The sequence below is a fragment of the Bombus huntii genome, chromosome 7 (assembly GCF_024542735.1).
Source record: "Bombus huntii isolate Logan2020A chromosome 7, iyBomHunt1.1, whole genome shotgun sequence".
NCBI lineage: Eukaryota > Metazoa > Arthropoda > Insecta > Hymenoptera > Apidae > Bombus > Bombus huntii.
The window spans coordinates 12434889-12452315 of NC_066244.1; the positions used below are offsets into that span (position 1 = coordinate 12434889).

The following is a 17427-nucleotide window of genomic DNA, read 5'->3' on the forward strand; positions in this document are numbered from 1 at the left end:
AGCGTCACAAGCCCCGACATCCGCAAATTTAACTCGCGAATGCTTAGTGAAGCGGAAACACAGCGACAGCGGAACGATATTTTCACGTATGTCGATTCATGTGAAATTGTTTCTTTTATAGTACGAACAAGCTAAATCCTAGAGACTTCTTACTTACTAATATATACATACGTATACATATTATTTGTTTCTTTCGGTCTTCTAAAAACGAACAAAAAAGAGTAAACGTCTGTTTCTTTTTATTTTTCCTTTTTTTCTTCAAAAAAAAAATATCTACTGACTATGAATAGCATTAACTGTTCCCTTCAAATAACATACAATAAAATTGCAAAGAAAGATTTTACGAACTATTTGTAACTTTTCAAAAAATATCGAAAATGTAAAGAATAGTATAATATTCGTCAAATCAAAGATTATAAAGAAATTATTTGATGCTATTCGATATAATGTAATTCTAGAATTTGAGTCTTAAACACTGTACCGCGATATCGAAAAGAGACCTCCATTTTGTGTCGACGTGAACTCAAGATGGCCGACCCTTAGGCTATTCGATACCTTATTTAGTCGATTATCCGTAGTCTGCTTCTTAACCCGTAACTGTGCGCCTAGAATTTTACGAGCGATTTCACGCCGAAACCTCTTCGCGACTGGCTTAATTTAATGGTCACTCCTCAATAACTAACCAGTGGTTCTCAGTCGAAAAACTTTCAGTCTTCAAGCCAAACTTTCAACATCAAAAAACCAAACCACGTAATCGATTAGCAAGATATTCGATTAAAAGAGATCTAATTGTTCCAAACCATTCACTTCTCTAACCATCGCATTCCCTTTACAAATTCGAAACACTCGAAGCTTACAATCAAATGAAATTTCGTTGCTTTCAAATTCTAACATTTGAATACAACGACTAAAGTTCTACCACACGGATACGGGTTAAAGACTAGAAAAACATCGAGCATAAAGATGCGACCGAACACGCATATACACAACTACGCTCTAAATAACACAAAACTAAAGAAAAAAAAAAAAAAGAAAAGAAAGAAAGAAAGAGAAAATGCGAACGAGCAAGTAGGCAAGTAGCGACGAACATACGAAACGGCGACTGGTAAAAGCACCCGTAGTTGACCGATGGTGCGTACGTTTACCCGCGCTCAAAGCCTGCATGTGCATGTGTTGATCTCTTTCTCTTGCATTGGCCGTGTCTTCTTTTCGCGTAACTGAGGAAAACCTATGGTTTATGTAATCATTGGCCTGCATGTTAGTAGTCGCTGCTTATTACGATGTACATACGCACGTATTTCGCACACCGGCTTCCGTTTTGTAACACGTGCACGCGCGCGCGCCCATACGTAGCTGCGTGCATTTATTATATGCAATGAGCTTGTGCTATTATCCTCGTGCACTCTCTCTCTATTTTTACGCATATAATATATATGTACGTGTATATATACATATATATATTATATTTCAATATACGATTACGATTCAAAGGATTTCTTTATATTTTTCAACTTCTTTGTCACCAATCTGTTAATTCCGGTATAAAAACTGGAATAAAATGGACAGAACTTCGATAGACTCGTGTGAACTTTGAACGAGAACGTACACGAACGAACGTCTCGCTCGGAAAGCGAGAGAATCACGAAGAATCGCTTCTGCGCACGCGTCAGAGCGATTGGCCGCGAGACGCGCGAAATTCAAAACGGTGAAACAATTCTGTTGATTAATATATTGTTTTTTTTTTTTTTCTTTCTTCACGTATCGTTCTACTTTTTTTTTCTCTCGTCGCTTTCGTTTGCATAGAATTCGATAAGTATCTACGTTGAGTATTTCTGTTCGTTTATCGTTCAGTTCGCTGGTCAGAGACGGATAGGAGATCTCGATAATCCGTGAAGGAAAGATAATTGTAACGATTCAATGTACATCGATGATTTCCGGTATACGCGAGTGAGTTCGGAATAAAGAAATTTTCCAATGAATCCGTCGGATGGAAAAAAGTTAATACGTGTAGTTTTATGCAAATAATAAATTCTTATTTAGACCCAAAAAGACAGATGAGCAAAATGAAAGAGCAAAATATTGTACACCGAGATTAATATGCACTCGCTCGTCGCGTGCACCGAGTTCTTTTGGCTGTAGTTTGCCGTTGTTGTTTGCCGTGAGACCCAAAAATAACAAGTGACATTTTTCCATTTTTTTTCCTTTAATTTTTTTTCAATAACATAATCACCGGATAAGCTGTTGTATGAATAATGTAGTGAAAAGCCAAATGTCGAATTACTTCGCGACGAGAGTTGCGGGGCGAATTCGTGATCGAGATCTCGCGAAGGCAAATCAAAATCCACAATCGTTCATCTATATTTTTAGCTTCACGTAAAATCGCTAATGTCCATTTCTTCCACTATTTTTTTTTTCTTTCTTTTTACTCTTTTTTTCTTTTTTCTTTACGCAGCTACTCATAGGTGATACATAGGTATCGTCATGTTTATTCATTCGAAAATAACTGCTGTTTGCGAGTATGTAATTACGCAAGTTGATCGCTAGTGAAATTATGCTAGAAGCTCACTAGACCCTAGTAACTTTAGCGCCAGATTCTATTCGTTAGCATCGTGCCTTCGCGACTTCGTGGATCACTGAGAATGAATCAGCTAAATTATCGAGAGACGGATCGTCCTAACTGAATCTTGTCGCTTTTTTAGGTGCAGCAGCCAATCTACGCAAGGAGGTTATCAGAAACAAGATCAGAGCCATTGGCAAGATGGCGCGCGTCTTCTCCGTCCTCAGGTCAGCAAACAAATTTAATTAATAACAGTTAAACTTGTCTATTCAAACAGCTCCGATTATATTTCTATCGATAAAAATGTATCTCATAAATGCAACGAGAAAATATCATCTTTAACCGACGATATATTAGAGTTACAGCAGAGACAGGTAGCGTTTAAAATTAAAAATCGAAGATACATCGTGCGTTGCGTTGTTATTTTAATAGTTGCACCCGAGTCTTTGCAACTGGTCAAATGTTTTTCAAAATGAATTAAGAAGAAAAAAAAATAACGAGGAATTTCATGTTTCAAATTTACATACATGCATCGACTAAAAAAAAAAAGCGAAAAAACGCAAAATCCTCGAAATTCACAAAGTCGTACACTGCACACGACTGGCAGAGACAAAGCATGGTTGATAGAAGTCGAAATACAGAGATTCGGAGCAGAATTTTCCTACAGAAACACTAGCGTAACGGAGAGAAGCGTTAAAACTTTCCAGATCGCAACTGTAGGTCAATGCAACAGCCATAAAAATTGCACACAACCGAAAGTTTCGTTGAAAAACGAAGAAGATGATGTTGCACCGGCGCAAACCATATTCTAGTAGCAACTTACTCGGTTGATGGAACGATTATGCCTCGACTAAGCCGATAGAATTGCTTAACGTTGCGAGAAGTCGATCCAAGTTTCACGGTCGATCGATGATCACAGAACAATCCTGTGTTCTCCGTGAAGACTCCGAGGAAATCAAAAATGAAAGATAACTCGGCGTGAAAATTCTGCTATACCGTTCTGCTCGAACTCAACTTTCGCTCGAAAATTTTAGTGCTTCTGGCTAAACGATTAGCGCGAATTCGAACGCGTTTATTAAGAGCAGTTAATCAAGAGAGAAATTGATTACCATTACTTTCACATCTTTTGTCTCCTTTTTCCTTCTTTATTTTCATGCGGTGCTAATTGTTGTCGATTGGTTCGTCTTTCAGAGAGGAGAGCGAGAGTGTGTTACAGCTGAAGGGTTTAACGCCGACTGGCGCTTTACCTCTTGGTGCGTTATCAGGTGGAAAGACGTCCCTAAAGAACGGTGAGTTTCGTTTCTAATCAACTACATGTAAATAGAGCGATCTTCTGCAGCAGCTGATCTAATGGTAAACGATATTTTTCTAATAGATTCAGGAAGAATAAATTAATCCCTACTTTATTGTAATGTACTATCTAGGATGTCGTTGTCATCTTGTGGTACATAACTGTATTTATAACGTGCAATTAGTACGGATAGTCAAGGGTGCTTGATACACTTAGTGGACATAGTCAAAGTACACAGTCTCGTAATACATAGTCACATTTATGGTACAGCTCGTGGACATGCTCAGTGAACTACTAATTGTTGAACCGGTAGCAAAGCTTGCTAATGCATAGCTCGATACCAGTTATTTTTAACGAGTAAGAATCGTTGATCAACGATCATAATTAACGATCGAAAGAAACGATCATCCGGTAAATTAGAATTTCTCTGACAAAAGAATTTCGCTCCATTTTCCCCTCATCGAAATTTTAACAAACACCACCGCGATCTTCCCTTCACCGAACTTTCCCTTCTTTCTTGCGTTATTCATACTCCACCCTTGAAACGTTCCGCTCGAATAGCGGTTGATGACGACTCGTGAAATTATTGTTGACAGCTCTGCAAGGTTTCTCGCCGAACCACAAAATCACCTCGTTCGCCGAGGCGAAAGGTTTGGATGCCATAAACGAAAGGATGCCGCCAAGAAAGGACGCCCCGCTCACGCCGGTAAACGAGGAGAAGCCCGTGATAAAGCCACCGGCTCCTGCGGCAGACAAGCGAGACCACAACACACCGCAACCGCAATCGTGAGCCTCACACTCGTCCAATCAAGGTACACATCACACCCACGTGGATGATCCTGACAGGGAGAGCGTTTTTATTCTCTCTCCTTTGATTTCTATCTTTGCTCTTTTTAAATTTGGATTCTCGATCCTTTGGTCCTGTTGATGTATATATATATATATATATATATACATATATACATATATATGTATATATATACATATATATATATATATAGGTACGAATCACGATATAGCAAGGTTGTAAAGGCTTCACAGCTAGTTAAGAATTAAATACGTACTATTGGATATTCGCAGGTCCGGGCCGAAGTTCGTTGAAGAAAGCTGTGTGCCATAAGAATGATAATATAGAGAAAGTTATTAACGCGTGTAAACTTAATATATTGTAAAGAGAATAAAGTAGATGTTGAGGAATCGTTTATTAGTTGTAGGTATACACAGAAAACAACAAATCTAGCATAATCGATGAACACTGTAGTCAATGTTGAGATATATATATATATCTAGAGAAAATGGAAAAAGCTAAATATGTTTCGGATGCGAATCTACAATTATATAAAGGATTGGGAAAATTTCTTTATAAAATTAAAAGTCCATTGTCTATCTGTACTGAATTATAAGAAAGTAGAATGACTGTCTCATTCGCAGCTAGTATTGTCGATAATATTCAGATTATTAATCCCCAATTCCGACTCTCCTATCACATATGCTATCTTTTCATTCTGCGCATATTTCACCATAATGTTACATTATAAGATTTGATAGAATCTATGTTTAAATACACTGAGATTTTGTAAAATTTATAGAATTTATCGGATTTATAAAATTTACTAACGCGGTAATATTTATAATATAGTTATTATATACAGGGTGCGGCCGAATAACATGCAAAAGTGTGCAGGACGTGATTCTTTGTAGAAGAATAAGAAAAGAATATAGAGTAGAACTTTGTCGTTCTCGGCTTGGTTTACGAGAAAATCGAGTTTGAAAATTTATCAAGTATATGTTGAACATGGCTAATCCCTCACTGAACATGACTAAATGACCGACAGGATTCATGTTCAATACATGTTCAAATGTATTTGATAAATTTTCATACTCGATTTTCTCGAAAACTGAACCGAAAATGAGAAAGTTCTATTCTATATTATTTTCTTATTTTTCCATGAGGAATCGCGTCGTGCCCACTTTTACGTATTATTCGGTCGGATTCTGTATAACAGCTTTATAATATACACGCAATTTACGACTTCTCTGTAATTATCTTGAATCGTACTGTAGCAAAATTCACAGGATCCACGAGGGAGATCGGCAAGCGATTGTCGTTGGATGTGTCGAAAACGATAACTCGTTGGCCGATCGATCGGATCGAGCATTCGAAGGATATAAAGAAACGAAAGGAGCGACTAAAAATGTATATTACGATCATTATTATGATCAATAAAAGAACTTCAGTAGTATCTTGCTCAGGCGTTTGAAAGTTTGTTTTGTTGGAAAGAGTTGATGATATCGAAGAATGAACGCAAGAAGTTCCACGAGTGAATGTGTATCGAAAACTGTAACGAAAACAGCTCGATAATTGTACACCGATTAACTCATCACGCACGATACGCACCTTCAGACATATGTAACATATATATATATATATCTGACTTGTCTGTTCTCACCCTTTGTCGCGTGGTTGATTAACTTTGACACGTGGGTCACGGGGTCACAACTAACCTGGAAAAGGTAGTACCATTGGCGACACGTGGATTCACAGCTTCCTGTTGCGTGTTGCACGAGTATCGACCCGTGGAGAACACTTTGTTGGCCGAATCGTTCTTCCTGATGAACATCGTCCCTCGTTAACACGCTGTTGATGTTTCGATATTCATCCCTCGATGATAGGATTTTCTTAATCCTTTCGATGCCGCGAGAATAGAATTTTTAGTATTTTAGAGAAATTTTTGAAGGATTAACGACTTTAAATTTGTCAATAAATTTCATAAGAAACGAAAATTCAGAATTTTTATCAATTTGCCAAAAGATTCGGAATTTAGCGTTTCTATAAATTTCGTGTGACATTGAAGTTTAACATTTTTACAAATATCTGGAAGGCTCGATATTCAGAATTTTTATAAATACTCTCTTGATATAATTATTATTTGTTCTTATATTGTAGAATAAATAGTTGCGATTTACCGTAATATTCCTTTAGCAGCGAACGGAATAATATCTTTCAAATTTTTTCTTACGATTATGCTGAGTTAATAATGTTTAATTAGTTGAGTTTCGAGAATTAAATTACAATTGGTAATAAAAATACCGTTGACGTTGTAATTAATGGGAACTGTGTAGGAGCGGGTTGTTCCTCGTTAGAAATACAAATTAGTATATCAGGAGCAGACGAGGCTGCAGCTCTCACTCCTCGAATTACAAACTCCGCCAAACTTGCTAACATTTATCAAAGTTTGAGCGATATTGTCTTCACGGTAACTGTCCGCTGCTAAACGAAATTAGAGACAAGTAGTTGCTGCCGTTTATAGTCCGCCCTTTGAACCACTGAAAACAATCAGTAGCATTTGACGGCCATTAACAGCCACAGAGCTGCTAATAAGATTATCGTTGCAACGAAAGGATTAAGAACGACGAGTCCCTTGAAAAAAGACACGACACTAATCAAATATATTTTTCACTAAAAACCAAATATTACATAACTTATTCATTGATTTCCCTTTGTCAATCTTTTGGCGATTAAAAATTTGAAAAGAGTATAAAAAGAAGAAATAAAAGAATATTTAAAGAGGAAATATGCTGTTTTATTATTTTTCTTTTTTAGCCATAATGGTTCAAAATTATAAAAATTAAAAAAGGTAAAATTTACGAACGCAACCTAAATTTTGATTGTTTTTCTTTTCCTACGTACGATGGCTCAGGTAAAATTGAAATAGAAAAATTATTAGAAAAATATAAAAAATATACACAAGGTAGAAACTTTCATTTTTTATCATGTTCTTTTATCATTTTTAATTAACTTACTGTCCAAGTGTTAACAGCAGTAAATCGAAGGATTTGTCTGAAATAGGTGGTTCCCTTGAGCGAAATTCACCGCATGCTAAACGTCAAGGCTGCAGAGTCGTAGAAGGGAGATCGATAGACTCGCACAAACTACGCGCACGTTTATTTCTCCGTGTTCCCCAAAGCAGATCTTAAACGGATAAACGTTCGCAAGATCCTTGCAGCAACCACTTGGAAAAGCTAGTTTCCAGAAATTTGGATCCTTTGGGGAAACCGGACATCAGACGAACCCTTTGCAATTCTCACGATTCCATAAACTTTGCTACAAATTAATTCACGGATTCGTACCTTATTTGAAAGTCGAAGATTCTGATCCTTAAAAAATATACATTCTTCTTCCAAACATACAATAAAAATCTATCGATTAATATCAATTTTGTCTTTTTTTACTATCGTACTTGTTCCATCTGATTTCTCATTCTATACTTATTGGTCACGTATTTTCGTATCATCTCATGTACTTATCCTCTTTTATGACTCATCCTAAAGATATTCATATTATAAAAAGAAATAGGAATAGCGTTCACATTTCCCTGTTAGAGAAGATATCTATTATCATTCAACGTTTATTTCATCTTACTCTTTATACTAAAAACATCATCGCTTATGATGACATATACGCTAGATACTTAAACTTGTTATTCATACACGTCAAGCATACTTAAAATATAAATTTAAATTTACCCCATTCTTATTCGCTCAAAAAATATTACTTCACGAAACGTAGAAACAACAATCCACCAAATTTACGATCTTCCTCCCAATCGCAAAGAAATTCAATATCAAATTAAACAAAAGAAAAGTCAGGTAGAAAAAAAAGACAGCAGGTTTAAACCAGTCAAAATTTTTTAATTTCCCAAATCTTCGACTTCTATCCTCACCCTTCGCTCTAAGGCCGGGTGCAGACGAGAGACTTTTTGGCGCTGCGTCATACGTTTTTCATTATTCTCCCGGTTGAAAACAACGTATATCGTACGACACAATCGCGGTGCCGTTGGAAGAACAGAGAAACAAAGTTCTTCTGTCTCACAAAGGAAACATACGCGTACAGGTGTTTCCTCGTTCTTCCAACCCGCTGCCGCTACGACGATTTAACGCGTATCGCTCGTCTGCATCGGGTCTTACGTCTACGATACGTGAACGATAAACGGCAAACTCAAACTCAAATCTAACATGCAAAATATTCACCAATATGCGTAAACGATGTTCAGGAAGAACACGGCCGGCAAAGCATGATGGAACGAAGACGAGGCCAGCGTTGCACGTTTTTCAGGTAGCAAGGATGGGTGTTAAGGTCCCAGTGCTGTCGTCGCCACCGTCGAAAAATCCAAACCATCGCTCGTCTCTCACCCCCGGTTGTTATCGCCAGCGTGCCGTTCGTCGAGTCAAGAAGGTGTCATCGCAACGAGGAACGAGAGTCGCACCACAGCCAATCACGAGATGCGAGTGTCAGAGGTGGAGTTCGAGAAGAGGAAGCAACCCATCAGGGGAACAACGAGCGTCGTCGTCGTCGTCGTCGCGTATGTTGCTCGCGTCTTGGCAGCCGTTGCTGCGACAGATGTTCCGCACGACGTTTGAGATACTCGACGACGAATCGTTTGGCTCCATTCTGTTGTTCGCGGCCAAAACGTGGCGGAATATTCGCCTCGCGAGAGGAGTTGCGCGCCCGTCGTGCACTCGTCTCTTTTGTCCTCTTCCTCCCTGAGGACGACGACTCGTACGACCTCCTTCTGCCGCTCTACGAGCCGTGGTCGCGTTGGATCACCACTTAAAAGTCGTCTTGTAGCGTCAGAGCGAACAGGACGCGTACGAAGGTTCGTTCTCAGGAAGGCAGAAGTCGCGAGTGGATCTCCGTGTGTACGCGCGTGCTGGACCGCGAAGAACAGACGTTGAACGAAATTGGGAACGAGATTGGATGACCGTACGAAGTACCGAGTTATATATAGAGTACCGATGATTGTAAGATAAATGACGCAAGGGTAGGATAACGAAGGGTAGCGAGAATCGTATGCGTTCGTTTGGAAGTCGGGGAAGGAAGGGACGCGCGTAGACACGGAGCAGGGGCAAAGTAGAAAGAGCATCGCGCTGTAGGTTGGCCGATCTTTTTTTATCGGAGACGCTGGATGGAAGGCGTACGGAGAAGTTGGCGTGGTAGTTGGTTGGAAAGTTGATCTTCTCGGAATCGAACGTGATAAAGGAAGATTGTCGTTCGACTTCCTGTATGCGAGGCGAGTAATGATCGAGGCAAGAGACGAAGGATGGAAACCACGCTCGTGCGCGGTCTCCGCCAAAGAGAACGGAGATCAAAGCGAAGAAACGGAAGTAATTTATACATGCGGATGCAAATGATTTGAAAGGAACGAGAATAAAAAGAAGGGAGAGGGTAATAAGGAAAGAATATAAGAAAACATTATTTTCTCTTTTAAATCATTTTCATCGCGTACATACGTTGTTTCCGCTTCTTCGCTTTGCCTTCTGTTCTCTCTGGCGGAGACCGCTAGATCGTGGTGTTTCGCTCCTCCGGCAAAGAAGCAAAAAGGGGGAAAGTAAAATAAAAGATGAAAAATTTTAAGGCAGCTGGCCTGTCGGTACGGCGGAGCTTCCGGTTTTAGGATTCATTAGATTCTTAAGAAGTTCGCCCTGGTGGATGCACGGGCATCCCTCCGCGCGCGTAAAAAAAATGGGGGCGCGGATACTTAAATCGTAAGTCGAGCTAAGCTTTAGGATTAAGGCGTAAGTTATATCGGAGAATTTATTTAATATACGCATATATTATATATATATATATATTATTAATTAATTAATTAAAATTATGATTATTACTATGAATTATTATTATGAATTATTATTACTATCGTTATTATTACTAATTATTACGATGATCATCGATACTATCGAATACGATACACGATGTTAATGATGATCATAATAATAGTTCTCGCGACACCTATGGAAGGGAACATCGCACGTCGAGCGAATCGTTTTCCGCCCACCTGCAAGCGAAACTGTTTCCTCTGCGGTAGCACACGTTGCATTCGAACGAATTTAACCGGTTTATCGAACATCGACTAAGTCCGTACGTTTTTTTAGAACACGTTTAGCTTCATCCTGTATTCCAGCAAAACTGGCGACAGCTTCTGATCCTCGACCAGCTAATTCCGATTAATCAAATATTTCATAATTTCCAATGTAATATTCTTTCTAACATTCGAATCGATTTTGGTTAGGAACGATATAATTGAACTTAAATAATCCATTTGAACTAATGAGAAGTAACGGATGAAAAGTAATTGAAAGATAGAAGAAGCAAGATAAAGCGAAATGATTGAATTCAAGGCAAGAATTAGCTGGTTCCGATCATGGACCAAGGTTTTCAAGGAATACGACCTAGAAATCCTTCCTCTAATCCCACAAATTCGCAGAAACCATTCACCCTTTCCCAGAGAATCGCCATCAATGTTCTAAACATCGAGGATTCTCTTTAAACTAGAACGTGTGTTTCTCGTTGCCACTAAAGAGAAAAAAAAAGAAGGTGGCACGCACACTTAAACCAAGTGAATTTTAATCTCTGATCACTTGTGAGAACATCATCCAAGTGTTTTAACTTTGTTCCCCTGACCAATCTACCCGGATGGGTATTTTAAATTCTCGTTCGACGAGAGCTCGATTCGCCGATTTCCACGCGACCATGCTAACCGCGGACAACGGTTTCGCTTGAACGACGTCCACGAGATAGATCCGTGCATCCTATTTGTTCTTCGAGGATGATGACCTAGAACAGAGAGAAAGAAAAGAATGGGTAAAATGGCACGCTCGACGAGGCAGAGGAATCTCTCGAGGCTTCGTGAGCCTCGACCGCGCATGAAGGATCTAATAGCACATATTATACAATTATATCGATAAACCATGACATGTGTGCTCGTTTTGGACGTGCGATGCGGATACCTCAACCAGTTTCCGAAGAGGCATTTTAACGTGAAAGAAAATTGCGGGGAACGTTCTCGAGAAGAGACGAAACAGGCGGAAATGGGGGAGAATGCTTGATCGATCCGTGCGTAGGTATCTACATTGTTTACGAGTTATCGTGGTCGAGAGGAACGGGATGAGGGATGATAAAGCGAGGGAAAACGGGAATGCAATAACGGACAGAATGTTCGAAGTCCTCTGAATCGCGTGAGAATGGTTGGAGGGAAAGCAAAGGGAAAGGCCAAGCGAACAGACAAACGCATGACACGTCTAATAACGTTGATCCTCTATGATTTTAATGTGTGTTCTTGCTACTATCCGACGTAAGTCTGGGCCACAGCCACACGTTGTTCGAAACTGGTGCCGGAAGTGGAGCCTTTAATATCTTGGGAAGGATGTATCACGAAGGGGATCGTAGGGTGGACAGAATGGTGGGCGAATATCAGCGAATTGTCTCGTAGTTACGTTGTAGTTTTTATTTTTCTTTCTCTATTTCTTTTTCTTAAGGGTCTGCTGGACGCGAGAGACGTTTGAGAAATGGCGGAATCGAAGCGTTCCAAGGTGGATACTCGCGTGCCACGAAGTCCACCCGCGGAGAGATCGAACCTCGGTACACGTGACTTCCCAGTGGTTAGCTCTTCCTAGCCAAACGCGAGCGTGTTGAGTTCAAGCTGACGGGTATCAGTGCCAAACTATAATTCCTTTACGATTCTTGCGGTCTCTTCGCTTGAAGATCACCTGACCCCACTGTACGTAACTATAGTTCGTGAGACAAAGCGTAGATACGTAGCTAATTTTAATTAATCGATCGTTCTATGATTTGACCTTCGTTTTACAATTGTACGTTGCGCGTATCGATCTTTCGCTTTAAGGCCGACTGTTTTTAAGAATCTCAATCGCGATGGCGCCATCTGTGTCGGTCGATGGGAAAACGACAGTTTCACTACGTTTCTTTTATTCCCTCCTTTTCTTTTTTCTAAGTTAATTGCTTCTCCTTCCTGTGCTAGTTGTATACTGAGTTTTCCACGTTTTCCCGTTATTTGTGACTCCCGAGTGCATGGCTGGCTGGCTCCTCCTTCATTCGTTGAAGCGTTCCCGCGCTTATCGTCGCGTCCCCGCGACGTCATCTCCCCCGGCCGTGGCCAGCTTCGTAAACGATTGCAGCCACGGGGCTGCGCCACGCTCCTCGTCGTGTAATATTTCTAGTAATAAAGCGGTTTCGCGATCGAGTCGCGGGCCTTTCTCGTCGTTTTCGCTGTTTTTTCTACCTCCTCTCTCTAGAGATCGATGAAAAGCGGAAGAGAAGACGAGCGGGTATCGCGACGAAAAGCATGCCACTGTGAAGGGAGAGTTAATGGAAAGTCACGTTAGGTGTGCAAGGGCTCGTAGCGAAATATTTAAGTGGAAGAAAAATTGGGGAAAATACATGGTAGGAAAGAAGGTCACTTCCGACAGCCAAATGATGACAGCGTGCAAGAATTACGGTCTGAAACATAATAAAGATAATGAAAGAATATTATTATAATGAAAATGAATGAAATAAAATATATGTGTGTGTATATATATATATACAAAAAAATATATTGTGTATGTATATATAAACGCATGTACGTATAAATATATATATATCTCTTCTCACTATGGATAAAGATATACAGTGAATAATATAATTCTATCTCTCTTTGCTACCAAGTTGTACTTATTCTTAATTGATTTACTTGTACAAAAGAAATGTGTTAAATAATAATGAAATACAATTATATATATATAATATACAGCTATATAAATAATACATATACATAAATATAAATATATATATATATAAATATTATACATATGATATAGCGTTAATTAACTATTATTATGATTATTATTACGATCATTGTGAGATACGGTTATTCTTACTTATTTGATTATTGTCATTATATGATTATTCTTATTATTATTATCATGACTATTATATTGTATATCATTATTCCTATTAATTATTACCATTATATCGTTAACGACGTTATCGATGCTATATTTAATATTCTCACATCGTCTCACTATCGAAACGCAAAAGAATAAAAAAAATATATATATATATTACAAAGTACATAAGAAGTGTGAATGAGTGTTATACGGAGTGAAGAAAACGAAATAAAAAAAGAAATCAGAGCCGTTGGTAAAGTTAATATACAACAAAACGTGTATATTATCTATTACTGCTGTTCGATATTGTGATGGTCGTTACAGCTGCGTTACGACGAGGGTGACACGATAATGGTGATTCAGGACCATGTAATCGAGAATCCACTTGTCCTCTGCTATACTAAAAGCTCGACTTTATCCGTCGCTTTCTGCTCGCACGATAATCGCGTTCCCCTGTTGTTTATCCTTTTCTTTTCCATTCTGTCTTTTTCCATTATACAAACAAACAGAATTCTTATATTCGTGTATAATAATAAAAAAAATATATAAATTTGTTCAGTGTGTGTTTTACCGTATCGCAAGTTTTGATTGTTCGTGTCTCTTCGCGCTAGATCCGCCATTTTTCGTCACGTGACGAGTCTACATTGTTTCGCGCGATGTTCCTCAGCTTCCGGTGTACGGTTCTTTCAAATGTAATCTAGTAATCTACCCACGACGTCGAATATTTCTGTACGCATCATGGAATTTTCTATTCCCGTTGATAAACTCAATCTCTACCGATTTTTCATTTTCATCATTGGGAAATATCGTACTGAAAGTTCGCGAAACAATAGTTATACACGAAAAAAAAGGAAGGAAAAAAGAGGATACGGATGATGATCCTTTTGGACACGTGTAAAATCAGAGGATAAAGAAGAACGCGTACAATTAAATAAGACACCTATGGCAATACCCTGTAATTAAGACGTGTACAACGTCGAGCACAATTGCTAATCGAGTTTTATCATTAATTACCGTCGTTCCGCATGCGTACAGTGTAGTACTTAATCGTTAGCATTACCTAATCGCGCTCAAACAAAGGAAAATGGTAAAAGAGAAAAGAATGAAAATTGAAGAAAGGGAAAATATGCTAGAATTTATTATCGGGGACCTTGTTTAACGAAGCGCTTTTTTTTCTTATATCGAGTGATAATAAAGCGGTAATCAAAAACAAACAATGCGAAACGATGAGAGAAAAGAAGAGATGGACAGAATTGATAATGATTCCTGAACGCGAACCGTGTCCCAACGTACGTTTTTATGCAGTCGCCTCTTTAAAACAAACATATTGTACATATTTGTGCGGGCGTTTTGATCCTAACATGTATCGTGTCGTAGAAATCTTTTTAGATAGGTTAATGAAAAAAAATCCATAAAGGAATGAAGAAAGAAAGAAATCAATGATCGATCGTCGATAAATCGTTAAAAACCTTATCGACTCGGCTCGGATCACCGTGGATCGGTAACGAAATTCCATAAGCGCGTGGATCGTTACCAATCCGGACGAGGGATCGATCCTGTCACGATATAATCAGGTTTAGTCGTTTGTTTCGATCTTATTGAACGGGTGTGTCAAAGTGCAATTTGTAACTGTGTCTACGATAGCAGGGCAAACGCAATTATAATTGCAATTATAATTGTACGATTTGTCGAACGAACGCGTACAATGCCGGTCATTTTTGCGTTATATGCCGAAGAATGAAACGTCTCGGTAAAAATACAGGATCGTCCTTTTTGACGGTCGTATCCTCCAATCAAATGGAAGATATCTGAGTATTAATCGGATCCTTCGAGAAAGGATACGACCATCGTTTGTTACACCCGAACCGTCCTCGTTTTCGTAATCACAGATCTACGTCGCTCTTTGCCTACGCGATTGATGCATTTTATCGATAAAGTAAATAACGCTAATTCAACGAACTTATCGACTCGAACTTGGTTACGTGTTTTTCTAAGCAGTTTAAGAAAAAGATGAAAAAGAGATGTTAAACGACATCTAGGAGAAAATAACAGAGGAAATGCATACGTCGGCGTGGCAAAGATCGCTAGAGAATGACAGATGAAAAACGAGAACTGTATTATAATGTAGAAGCGTGTATATCGTTAAGCTTACGATTGGGGTTGTCCCAAAGCCTTTCTCTTAGACTTACAATGTGCGCATCCACTGAAACATCCTCTCGACTCCCGGATCGATTCTCCCTTTTATTTTTCTCTCTCACATTCTGAGTCTCATCGTTGTACGAAAGAGTACGGGTATAATAAAGTAACGTGCATTAAATATGTAACTTTACGCGATACGACATCCACGACTATATCACATGCTGGATCGTGTGCGCCACGTTCAGGAGAATCCGAAAAAGACCGTTGACGATAGACAGTGTACCTTCTGTTGTACCATTCATTCAGAAAATATCTACATCTTCCTAGAATGTAGAACAAACGATAGACGAAAGAGACGTATGAAACATAGACACGTTACATATTTTGTAATGGTTAAGCGATAAAGAAAAAACACAAAAAGAAAAATCGCAAACGTATGCACTAGTAAAACTAACGTGTAATATAATCGTGTATGTTTTTTAGTGACATATATAACTTTACGAATCGAACTTGATCGAATGGGAAATCGAGCAGCGAGGGTGGATCAGCGATCTCTTAGATTGTTACGAACTCGTTCGAGATACTTTTTACCCCTCCGTGATACGAACAAGGAGAACAGCTAAAACGAGTATTTTACCATTTTATCTACATTTTTCAAAGACACGCACTCTTTTTCTCTATCTCTCTTTATATCTCTTTCTATTTCTGTCTAATGTTATTCCGCGATTTGTAGCGCCACCCGAAGTCATATGCGTCGATGTTTAGTATCTAGATTTTTCGATAAGAAAGGAAGTCGAAGGAAGGGCAGAACGAAGAAAGGAGAAAACATAAGAAATATCGAAAGAAATATCTGCGATTGCATTATTGATTATCAAGGAACCACATGTAAACGCTTTAATGAAAAATACACCTGAATTTTTAAGAATATTAAAAAGAAAAAGAAGAAAGATACCAAATACAATCTGCACCGGAAATTTTGCAGAGTTCCTTTTTTTCTTTAACGAATCTTCGAACAAATTAGATACCTTCGAAATGATGATGATGATAATAATAATAATAACAATAATAATAATAATAATAATAATAATAATAACGAAACGTCTTTCCAACACCTTGTTTCTTAAACGACGCGATAAAGAAAACTTTTTTAACCATCTTCGTTAATTCTTCGAATTCTATCTGCCAAGGGAGGAAACCACGCAAGTAAAGAGAGAGCAACCGTTGTTCAGATACTCATCGAACCTCTTTCGATAATCGACAAGCAATACAATAGCCTCATTGGCGCGTACAACTCGATAAGATGGCGCACGTTCGGGGAACAGAATTTTTGCGATGACTTATAGACGGTTATATACATGTATATACGCATATAATATGTATACATACTGAGTTAAGTTACATGCATTCTCATCTCTTTTATATACATATATAGACACACATACGCACGCGCGCGCACACACATACACACACACGCGCGCACACGCACACACACACACACACATGTAACAGAGAAGAAAAAAGAGCGGAGGTAGCGATACACACAATGATACAGAACACAAGACCACAAACTAAATACTAAATATACATATAATATACGATATAATATATATAACCAGATGTTCAACCAAAGGAAACTTTTCCCGTACGAAGTGGATCCGAAAAATTTTGAAAGTATCTTGTCTCAAGAGGGTAAGGTTTCCCCATCGTTGAACGAATC

At 38.7% G+C, this 17427-nt stretch overlaps 1 protein-coding gene across 7 annotated transcripts in view; it reads left to right on the forward strand.

Moving 5' to 3' along the window:
* Positions 1 to 14129, forward strand: part of LOC126867311 (serine/threonine-protein phosphatase 2B catalytic subunit 3-like) — a 236378-nt gene extending 222249 nt beyond the window's left edge. For 2 of the 7 annotated variants that reach the window (XM_050621678.1, XM_050621682.1), the window contains 5 exons: positions 3 to 86; positions 2700 to 2784; positions 3749 to 3846; positions 4445 to 4660; positions 8965 to 14129. In XM_050621678.1, the coding sequence (XP_050477635.1) occupies positions 3 to 86; positions 2700 to 2784; positions 3749 to 3846; positions 4445 to 4638 (461 nt within the window). In that variant the 3' untranslated portion in view covers positions 4639 to 4660; positions 8965 to 14129. Of the gene's footprint in view, positions 1 to 2; positions 87 to 2699; positions 2785 to 3748; positions 3847 to 4444; positions 4661 to 4928; positions 6092 to 8902 lie in introns of those variants that run through there. The other 5 variants (XM_050621683.1, XM_050621684.1, XM_050621681.1 and 2 more) reach the window with 4 other exon arrangements.
* Positions 14130 to 17427: the final 3298 nt, after the last annotated feature.